This window comes from Parasteatoda tepidariorum, chromosome 7 (genome assembly GCF_043381705.1).
Source record: "Parasteatoda tepidariorum isolate YZ-2023 chromosome 7, CAS_Ptep_4.0, whole genome shotgun sequence".
NCBI lineage: Eukaryota > Metazoa > Arthropoda > Arachnida > Araneae > Theridiidae > Parasteatoda > Parasteatoda tepidariorum.
The window spans coordinates 74,066,207-74,077,447 of record NC_092210.1 but is presented as its reverse complement, the minus strand read 5'-3'; the positions used below and the strand labels follow the sequence as shown (position 1 = coordinate 74,077,447).

At 28.3% G+C, this 11,241-nt stretch overlaps 2 protein-coding genes across 5 annotated transcripts in view; one reads left to right on the top strand and one right to left on the bottom strand.

The window, feature by feature from the left end:
- Positions 1 to 225: 225 nt before the first annotated feature.
- Positions 226 to 7,990, bottom strand: LOC107450595 (migration and invasion enhancer 1). Its single transcript, XM_021145880.2, has 4 exons — positions 7,969 to 7,990; positions 6,956 to 7,042; positions 5,695 to 5,771; positions 226 to 525 (listed from the first exon to the last, which is right to left on the bottom strand). The coding sequence occupies exons 1-4, from the start codon at positions 7,988 to 7,990 to the stop codon at positions 439 to 441; spliced, it is 273 nt and encodes a 90-aa protein (XP_021001539.2). The 3' UTR covers positions 226 to 438.
- A 234-nt stretch (positions 7,991 to 8,224) lies between these two features.
- LOC107450591 (phosphatidylinositol 3-kinase 59F) overlaps positions 8,225 to 11,241 on the top strand; it is a 50,967-nt gene continuing 47,950 nt past the window's right edge. For 3 of the 4 annotated variants that reach the window (XM_043039376.2, XM_071183631.1, XM_043039374.2), the window contains exons 1-2: positions 8,225 to 8,588; positions 8,820 to 9,008. In XM_043039376.2, the coding sequence (XP_042895310.1) occupies positions 8,509 to 8,588; positions 8,820 to 9,008 (269 nt within the window). In that variant the 5' untranslated portion in view covers positions 8,225 to 8,508. The remainder of the gene's footprint in view (positions 8,589 to 8,819; positions 9,009 to 11,241) is intronic. The other variant, XM_071183632.1, reaches the window with a different exon arrangement.

Sequence of the window (11,241 nt, the reverse complement as noted above, 5' to 3'; positions counted from 1 at the left end):
ATGGTACAGTAAACACGATGCATTTAAAGTGAAAACTAACACTGTATGTTTTAAATATTACTTTCGTTTTTAGAACTCTCATCAAAAGTCTCATAAGTAAAGCATAAATTTTTTTTTTTTAAGTAAGCATAATTAAAGAACATAGAAAAGATTTTTTTTATAAGCATAATAATTTCATTGAAACAATTTCATTTAAAGTAATGGACAAATTCATCAAACAAAATATTTTTAAGTAAAACATTTTATTTCAAGATTAGCAATAAATAAATAGCATTTTAAAATGAAATAACGAGTCAGTACATGAATCAACTTAAAAAAACCAATTAACCGCAGATTTTTCATCAAGATTCCTTCCACAAAGCTTTCAGAAAGAACTATCATACACATCTGGAAGAAAACAAGAATTTTAACGGAGATTCATGTACCTTTTGGCTGTCATCATAGAATAATGCAAAAAGAGCTTTCAGTATCTGTAACTTTTCTTATTTCTTCTCCCTCGCTGGCAGCTTTTACAACTTCCACAATCTAAAATCATTTCAGAAATTAATTATAGGTTTTAATAATAACTCTTAAGTAATACTACATGTATAAAATAAAACCTGAGTATGCTTGCTTGCATACAAAGGTTATGCTAATTTGCATTAATAGGCACTAATCTATATTATTTTATATCAACTATTGAGGCATTTCTGTTTGGTAAACTAGACAGCAATACATTTTTTTTAAAGTAATAACTTATATTTAAATGCACTGTTTTAAACTAAATAGTCCTTAATAACTTTAAATTACTACATATATTGTAGTGGTATTTGTATAACACATTGCCAAAATATTATATGCATGTTAAATTATTGACAGGCAATTTTTAAAATATATTTTTTTATTATTTCAGAGCTTACTGTGTAGAGGAAACAACATTATTATTCCAAAAAAGGAAAAATAAGAGGAAAAAACTTGCAATGGAGAAATTTATAAGACGACTTGATTAACATTAAGTCTGTCTCCTCTCGCAATAAAAAGTTAAATGCAGTTGAGTGCAGTTTGATTTTAGCATAAGCGCTTTATTTTCGATACATTATTTAAAAATATATAAGTATCATTAACACGTACAGCACAGTGTGGTATCAATGAATGCCTCACTGGCTACCCTACTTTGGCCAAAAGACATTGTAATATTCTCTGATTGGTCTTGACCGAAATAAAACGGAACTTTTTCTCCATAGACTTAACATGAAGTGATCAACAAGGTATTTTTACCTTGCGGAATCTCATATTTTGCATTCATTCCTTTTGCTTTTAAAATCATTCTAAACTATTCAAAGTATATTATGTTAAAAAAATAATTTATTTTGTGAAATAATAAAATTTTAAAAATTATGATAGCTCTATGTGTCACTTTATGAAGTTATTTATATTATTATATGCCGAATAAATAATTATTTTTTTTAAAAAATTTTAGTTCTCTCCCTAAGAAATTATTTCTTGGAGAAAATTTTGAAAACAAACTAAAAATAAATTATATTTTTATATTTAAAGGGCTTAATTTGTACATCAACAATTTGATGTACAAATGAAGCTCTTTGGTGTAGTTCCTCGTTTTTTGGCGCAGAAAAGGAAAACCAATAGTAACGTAGCTAAATATTGATAACGTAGCAACAAGGAAAAATTCTTAGCAAAAATTCTGAAATGGCTAATTATAGCGATTAGTCATTATTTTCGTTTATGGTTTTTCAGGGTGTGCAACCAAATTATTCACCAAAAAATAAGCACCTTTTAAGCACTTTTCAAGCACTCAAAAAATATTTTTAAAACACTTTACAAAAATATCATAATTAGGCAGGGTTGGAAAGTTTTTGACAATTGACGTTTTTATCTTGTTTTAACAGTCATGTCCAAAAAAACTTTTGGCATTGTTTTTGACAACTGTTAAAAAATTATGAAATTTTGAATCGTGTAAAACGAATGGCGTTTTTATACGCTACGGACTGACAATACACCAAAATAGATCGGGGTTGAATTGTGAAAACGTTGAATAGAACAATGTAAACTGTGTCTCTTTGCATAATTCGAAGCGAAAATCAACATGGTAAAGGAAAAATCTCATTTTGAAAAAGGGAAAAATTAAGCACTTTTTAAAAACACCCAATGAAAAAAGCACTTTTAAGGTATTTTAAAAAACGAAAATAAGCACCTTTAAGCACTTTTCAAAAACGCTATGCGCTCTGTTTTTACTTATCAATGTCATGCTATGTTTTTTTAGTTTATATTTTTCTTTTATTGCTGTAATATTAATTTACTAGTTATTATATATTTCTACAGAAATTTAAATTGGTTTTTTAATATATACAATACCGGATTTTAATGCCTTTTTATTTGTATGCTTGAAAGCAAATATGTCGTTTTTTCATAAGTTTCTCATGCATTGATTTAAAAAATGAGTTAAATGACTTTGAGTTTATATTGAAAAAAAATATATCTAGATTTAGTAAGTATATATTCCATGAAGTTAAGAAATAAAACTTTTAAATCACTTTGCATTGAGTGCTTTTAGAATTTCTTGTGTAGTGTATTATTTCGTATATTTTATTATTTTTATTCACAAAAAAATTACTAGTATATTATATAGTGGAAAATCATATCACTCTGAATTTTATTGGCTGACTTCATATTCTCTTCGAAAGTGTAATACTATTTTTTATTTTTCATTATTGTTATGAAAAAAACCAAATGTTGCTACCATTCATTTTCTCTTTACTTAAATTTTATTTTCTGGATTGAATGACAATTGTTTAATTAAAAGATTCAATACGTACAAAAAATTTGAATTTCTATAAAAAGTAGATCATAATTAAGAATGGAAATTAGATATAATGACTAGTTATAAAAGAAAAAATAAATGCTTCAAGTGGATAATAATTTGAATTTAAATAATTTGATTTTTAACAAACCAGAACAGAAAAAAGTAAAACACATCACTTTCAAAAGACGAAGAAGAGATTTTTGGTGGCGATGGAAGTTTATTACGAAAACTATGCTCTTTGCGCTTTCTGTATGACAAAAATTATTTTCTCATTTTCTACTTTTTAGTTTTGTGCCTTTTAAATAAAGTCTTAATGTATAAAAAAAATTCTTCGGTTGTAAATAAATTTAGTTTGAACAATTAAAAAAACTAGTGGGTTGCGACCCCTGCGCGCTAACGCTCGCCAACCCCCGAAAATTGCTACGCAATCTTATATGGTTTACTTCGCAAACCAAGCTCGCTTCGCTCGCTACTAACTTGTGTATATTGCAAATACACAATATTCTAAGAATTCAAAACAATCATTCAAATCATATAACAACTTTTTTTAAAAAAATAAAATTACATCTTTTTAGTAAATACTAAGTCATTAAAATAAATTTGAATTCAAATAAATGACATGTAATTCGTTAAACCTATTAGAAATGTGCTATAGTATAAAATCTTAAAGCGTAACAGCACGACTGAGACTCATTTTTCAATGAATAACTAATAACAATAATAAAACAAATAAATTCGTGATATAAATCAAAAATCGTCAAATAAATTCGTAATATATAAATTCGTGAAAAAAAGCGCTTTCGACAAAATACTAAAATAGAGATCTATCGACAAAGACTACTCACTTCTGCCTAGCTTAATAGTATTAGATTGCCGCAGCTGATAGGGTGAATTTCGGAAGAGATTCATTTGATGAGAATGCTCTCTCCGGTTATTTCAGTTTCCGTTTTTAAAAGCGCTATATGTTGAGCCACCTCATCTAGATTTGGCATGTGACATTTTTAGCTGCAATCATTGGTCGATTTTCTAGCGTTGTCATTCGGGAAGTTGTAATGAGGCTTTTTTTGTCGCCGTGTAAGAGAAATATATATATAGATGTTGCATGTTGCATACGCCATGCAGCGCCACCTGTAGTTGAGCAGACTCCCTCTACATTCACTCACTGAACGGCTACGGGGAGCGAGCTCATTAAGATGTTCCAGCTCTAATTATTTTCATTTGTCATTTAAGTGTTTTTTGTCATAATAAAAGCTTTAAAACGCAACCCTAGACTGCTTTGAAGCCTCATCGACACTCCCCGTCCGTAACATGGGGGCTCGGCCAAACCTGCTCAATTAAGCTAAAGTCAACAGCAGTATAAAACAAAACAAGAATCCTCCTACAGCTACACCGGCAAAACGAAATTGCCGCCATTGATCATCATCAGCAAAAAAAAATGCCGTTCCTTCAAATCAACACCGTTGAAAAAATATTTGGAATCATCACGCAAGGGAAAAAATTTACAGATTTACTTTCAATTTCAAGAAATACAGGTAGGAGCAACTTTATTACTAAACATGTATAAAAATACGAGAGAAGAAGATCTACTACAGATCGCATTTGAATTAGGAATAACTGTACCGGAAAACGCTACGTTAATTACTCTAAAAGGCTTAATTGAATCAAGTGATGTATTCAAAGAGAACGTAGATTTCGTTAAAAATCTAGTTGCATCAACCGTCGAAGAACGAAAAGCCCGCGAAGATAACGAAAGTGCTAAGATAGTATTAGAAAAAATTAATCTCGCACAGCTAGAACGCCAAATCGAATTAACAAACCTTCGAAACACTCCTAGTGCCAACCTGAACTCATCTAGAAATTCAGACGCAAGTGAAGATGGTCCCGATATCGAAAGTATTATTAGAATCGTCCGAACACTTAGCATGCCTGTGCCGACAAGACCAGAGAACTACAGTTTATTTTTTCAATCTCTTGAACGTTCGTTTACCACAAAAAGAGTACAGGATAAAATAAAATCTGAAATATTGATAGATATTTTAGGCGAAAAAGCAAGTCACGTTTTATTACACATTTCGGAAAATGATCTCCGAGATTATGAAAAAGTCAAAAATGCCGTTTTGAAACAATTTCAGCCAACACCACACGAATGTTTAATGAATTTTCGAAAATTCTCAATGCATGCCTGATGAATCGCACACACAATTTGCATCACGATTTACAACATCTTTTGAGTATTATTGCAAAATACGCAAAGAAACTGACTTTAAAACATTATCCCACTTAATTATCGCCGATAAACTTTATTCAACATTAGATTATGAAACTCTTAGGGTGTTTTTTATTAACATGGGGAAAAAAAAATTTTTTTTCATTGGATATTTCACATCATCCCCTGGACTTCCATATAATTGAAAAAACAACGAAAGTGCTTCATGATAGATCCCGAGAAAAGTAGCTTGACAGCTATTTTTTTTCCATTGCTAATACTATGAACGCTAAAATAGAATTTCAGAAAACTGATAAAGCAAAATTTTTTTTTAATACAAATTTTTTGCCATCATGTAGTTTATCATACAGGGATGGCAAAGATATATAAAATCTCCCTTTTAAATTTTTTGTCACTGATGTTGATTTTTCTTTTTGCACATCAAAAAAAAAGAAGCACTTTGGTGTAAAACAAATATTCTTTAAGTTTCAGCTCAATAGAATAATATTTAAGCCTCTTTCAAGAGTAAAAGATTTTGCCTTTCTTTATAAACAAGAATAATTCACAATCAGCATCATTTAAATAAGAAAAACAAAGACTTTTTATAATTCAAATAATAAATTGAAAATAGTTCTATAAATCTAGGATTCAATGTAAAAGATTAATACTGCAAAATTAAAATACTAACCTCCCTCATGTTAGGAAATGCACCTATCTGTAATTTGGAAAACACTTCTTCGTCATCCACAATTACTTCAAAAGAAGCTGAATAAAAAAAACAAATAAAATAATGAGAAAAAAGTTACTAAAGTTGGGTGTACAAATATATTTCATAAAAATAAAAAAAATTGCTGAAAAAAATATATCAAAATATATCAAGATAGTTGTCTCCCTTACTCCAAAAATAAATTACATAAATACACTTTACTCCTAAAAATAATTTCATTTTATAGATTTATTACAAAATTAAGTACCAGAAATAGAGTAACAACTATTTGCTAGACATCCTTTATATAAAAATTAAATGTCATAATTTACACTGAAATATTGGCTATTCTAACAATATTTATCTATTCGTTCATTAAAATTTTCACACTGATCACAACACTTACATCAAGAAAGTTTACTCTAACAAGAGATAAATTTTTTTGACAATACTACATTTTTCCACAATTTAATATTATTTATAATTTATTGGATAGATAAGATAATTCAAAGATAAAAGAAAAAACTTGCATTTGGGATCTATTTAATTTGAATATAAAATATCAATAATGTTTAAATTTATAAATAAAACATTAATAAAAATGTTAACATTAAGAGACATTCATTAAATAATAGAAATATGAACTTTTTTTACTCATGAATATATATTGAGTAAAAAGTAAAAATTGAATCCAGGTAAAAATTGAAAATATTTATAGGAATGAGAACATTGAACTAATTTATTTTTATTTAAATTAAGATAGACATAGAAATAAAAATGACGTAGTTTAGGGCAAAACAATAACAGGCGTGGAAAAGAATGCAAAAAAGCAGAAAAATATTAATTATTCTATAAATGGTCATTAATTCTTAAATTCTAATGGCAGTACTATGAACAAAAACATTGCAAACTTTAAAGAACATAAAGTTAATTTATAACACTTAAAAAAAAAGTTTTCTATTTATGATTGAAATTTTAAAAATTCGAAATAATGAAAGAGGGCATTGAACACTATTTTTTTAATAAGCATATCAATAAAATATTTAATAATATAGTCAGCGAGTAACAACTTGAAAAATGCTTATAGACTTTCAATAAGTTTGATCTTTATTTGTGTTTGAAGAGTATGAATGTTTATTTAAACCCTTTTCTAAGATCAAATCTGACACTGTAGAAATACCATTAGATAAAGAACACATATTTAACATAAATAAAAAGTAAATAATATAGAGCATAGACATACAAGTTCTTCCAACAGCACCTCTGACTACAGCATCTGGAACTTCTGCTTTAATTTGTCGCTCCAATTCTTTGAAGCGAGGTGCGTAACCTCATTCACCACTATAAAAATTGCAAGATTACATACAAAATGCTAAACCAAGACGTAGCATGAAATAACAGATGATATGGGGAGATTTCCGTATCCTGATCTGTGGCAGAATAATCGCCAAGTCTTGGCAACTTCCCGGCTGTGGCCAGCAAGAAACTAAAAAAAACGCCACAGAAAAGGATCAACTCGAAATGTATAACTTGTAGCCACCCCCGGGTAAACGTCTACACGTTTTGTTGTTTTTATTAAAAAACTGCAAGTTTAAAATCTATTTGGCACCTTGGTGATAGTATCTGGCACAACAGATTCGTGATATAGAAACATCCCCGGTTATAAATTTAGAAAATAATTTTCAAGGAAGTCAATTTCATCTCCACAATTTAAATAGGCCAAAAACCCTACCAAAATTTTAAAATAAATTGTATAAAATTTAGCAACAATTCTATAAAATTTAGCAACAATACAATGTAGGTTATTAATTTATAGGGTAATAATAAATTATGTAGTTATCAAATACATAAGTTATAATAACTCTTTAATTGATTCAGTATCACCTTGTAGAATTAATGTATTACATTTAATCACTGCTTGAATAAAAGAACTGTCTTAGCTCATTAACCAGAAAATACACAGTAAAGTTCTTCTATTCCCTACGATTAAAATTATTATTGAAAGCTCAAAACTATGATAACATGAAAATACAAACATGAGACGTTGGATAAGTTTTTCAAAATATCAGTGTAACATACGCTGAAATTTTGAAAAAGAATACGTTAAACTTGTAAATAAATTTAAAAAAAAGTTTTCTAACCAATATTCGACTTCAACTACAACACTCATCGCTTTCGATTCTGTTAGCAAAATAAAATTATTTCAGTAGCAAAGAACGAAAAACGAAAGTTGCGATAAGATCGACGTCCAGTAACTTTCGCTTTGAGCTTTAAACATTTAGCCTGGGCTAGCCGAGTGATTAATCTTTCATATTAAAATAACGAAAAGACTCTGTATTCTATTTAGATTTTTTTTAAACCTTTCTCTTTTTGCTTTAGTAAAATTTTTATACCTACAATTCTTCTAAGTGTTTATTTTTCTCTTTATTTTATTTTACACAATTCATTTTTTATGGCAATACAACTTCATTCGTTAAATGCAACTTTGAAGCAGTTTCGGAAATTTTGTCCGTTCGAAATGTTGAAATATTACCAATGGTTTATTACACTGTTATGAGAACTGAGAAAACCGAAACGTGTAAAAAGTTCTTGAAGATGACGTTTATCAACTTCACTGATGACCCCCCCCCTCCAATTGATTGTAAACAAAGATCGTGACGTCATGCGTCTGTTCCCCTAGTTGTACTGTTTATTAAGAGAAATTAGCTTAAAAATTTTGAGTTTAAGGTTTCATTTTGCAAATTATGTTCGCCAGAAGTTTACCAGGTTAAATGTAAAGAAAGCTTAACTTACACAATGATGACTATTGAAAAATCTAATCAAAGATTTAACTATGTGTATAGCTCCAATTTAAATCACAATTTTCGAATCAAAATGTTTGTACTATTTGAAATATTTTCTCATGCTAAAACTGTTTTATTAATTATTTAACATCTTTACCACTTTGATTTAAATGTATATTATTTTTATTGAAATTTTACATTTGAAAACAAATTTAATGCTTGAGTGATATTGTAAATAAAATTGTTCGGAGAAGTTTTTTTTGTACCCATATAATTCGAAATTTAAAGTAAATCTTTTTTTTTATGATCTGTTCACTTTTTCAGTGGTACATTGGAGGGTAAACTTAAAAAACCCAGCTATAAGGCACTTATTGATGATCCACTCTTAAAGTTCTCTGGTGTGTTTGAAGAAAAATGTTCTGATCTATATGTGACTTGCCAAGTGTTTACAGATAATAAGCCTTTAGCATTCCCAGTTCAAACCTCTTACAAGGCATTCACAACTCGATGGAAGTAAGTATTACATAGTTTTATAATAATATTTATGTCAAAATCTTACTTTGGGAATACTTTAGTATCAGTATTGCAATTGTCATAGCATTCGCTATTTGCAGTGCCATTACAACTGCAATATTCGAAGTTTGTAGTGTCTCTGCCATGCTCTTGCACTTCTCAAAAGTGAATACCAAACTTTATCAAATTTTGGATTAGTTTGCAGGGCCCGTACTAAGGATTTCAAATTATTAGCCAAATATCAAAATTCTTAGCCAAAGGGAAATATTTAAAATTTTTATGATTAATTTTTTTTCCGAAGAAAAATTTAAATCAAAATACAAATTTATTTTAAATTGAACTATTTTTCTAAAATCCAAGTTCAAATCTAGAGTCATTTTAAAGATGGTGACAAGTAAATGGGCTTTGAATGGGAGAAATGTAGATGTTATTTATGGTCTTTTAGGAGTAGTTTATGGGTTAATTTTTGATAACTTCTTAGTATCATCAGTAATATAAGGATAAACCTCAATCAACATTTGATGATTTTTTTTTCTTTCTTTTTTTTAGATTTTAACTATCTTTTAAATAAATATTTTATTTTAAGTGAAATGTATCATTCTGTATATCCTTTATTTTTTGATAAAAAAAAATTTCTGTCTCACTTATTTTTTTACTGTCATAATCGTAATCATTCAGGGAAAAAAAATGGTCACATTAGTTATTTAAATGATTTAATTCTATTTTATTCTGTTTCATTAGTTTTTATACTAGTCACAGAGAGTTTTTATTGAAAATTCAGCAGGGACTTACCATTTTCATTGCCAGCCTAGTGCTTGCGGTTATACTCTATCTATCATTGAAAAATGGTAATCTTTGAAATCACAGTAAATTTTCTTATTTTAGCACATATTTAGCAAATTTTAAGTTTTGAAATAAATTTATTTTATTAAACATTATAAGAAAAAAAAAATTTACAAAAAGTAGTTGGATGATAATAACCGTCTTGCTACCACCTAATCTGTTTTATTGACAACTGTAGGAAAAATCTTGTCGCACAATCTCGCGTGATCCGTCAACAATCGAGTTCACCTGTATTTTACGGTAGTTTGTTTCATGCTTATATAATCTCTCTTGTCGCAAACATTACCAATTCTAATTGATAATGGGGTGCTCAACCTTTTTGAGTAAAGGACCACATGCACAGCAGATTTAACAATGAAGAGTCGGATACCAAAGTATTTAGACAGACATGCTTATAGCAATTGTAAGTAGTAATTGTTATATAAACATCATTGTTCTAGCACTAAATTCTTTTTATCATGTAATATATTAGCATAAACTTAAATACTTTTTAAATGTTTAAAATTGGAAACTTTCTCTTCAAAACTGATTACTTAGGGGGAAAAAACAGAATCAAATATAACTTATCAAAAAAAAAATTCAGATAAATTGAAATAATTAAAAACAATGGGAAAAATCATGGCTTTTTTTATTACACTACATTTACAAAAGTCTATTTAAACATAAGTTTTAATGTTAAAAAATTTGCTCTAGAATTAAATTTAAGAAAAAAATTAATAATCTTGTTATTAAAATAAATGCAAGTTAAATACTTAGATTTAAATAAAGTTTATAGGGTTGAAAATGATTAAAATTAAAACAAAACCTTTTCAGCTCAAAATAAGACTTAACATTTAGTAGGGAATATGCTTCAACTTTAAAACATTTATTATTGTAAGAGGCAGGGGCTGAGAGAAGAAGAAAAAAAGCATTAATTTTGAAGGAACTAGTTTCCTAAAGTAAAAATAATTATAATCTATTAAGATTGTACTTGTTTACAATTCTTTATGGTCATTACTTTTTTAACATGACCCTTACTATTAACAATTAATACTGTTGAAATTAAATTGCAATTGTAAATAAACAGATCATTTTGAGAAAAAGAAATATTTTAATGAAGATTATAACATAAGACAAACTTAAGACTAAAAAAAAGAACACTTCCATTGATACATTTTCTACAAATTAATTAATAAAAGTTGCCAAAATCAAACGAACAAAAACAAGGCAATGCATCAGTCAGACTGCTTACAACAACCTCGATTTGCTGATTCCATCAATAACCTCCGGTCCTGGTACTTTATATTCTTTCACTCCCCCTTACCAGGGCACGGGAATGATCACTACACATATACATAATATATCACAGTTATTCTATAAAACCTAACTGAGTCCTCAAACTATTGAGTAC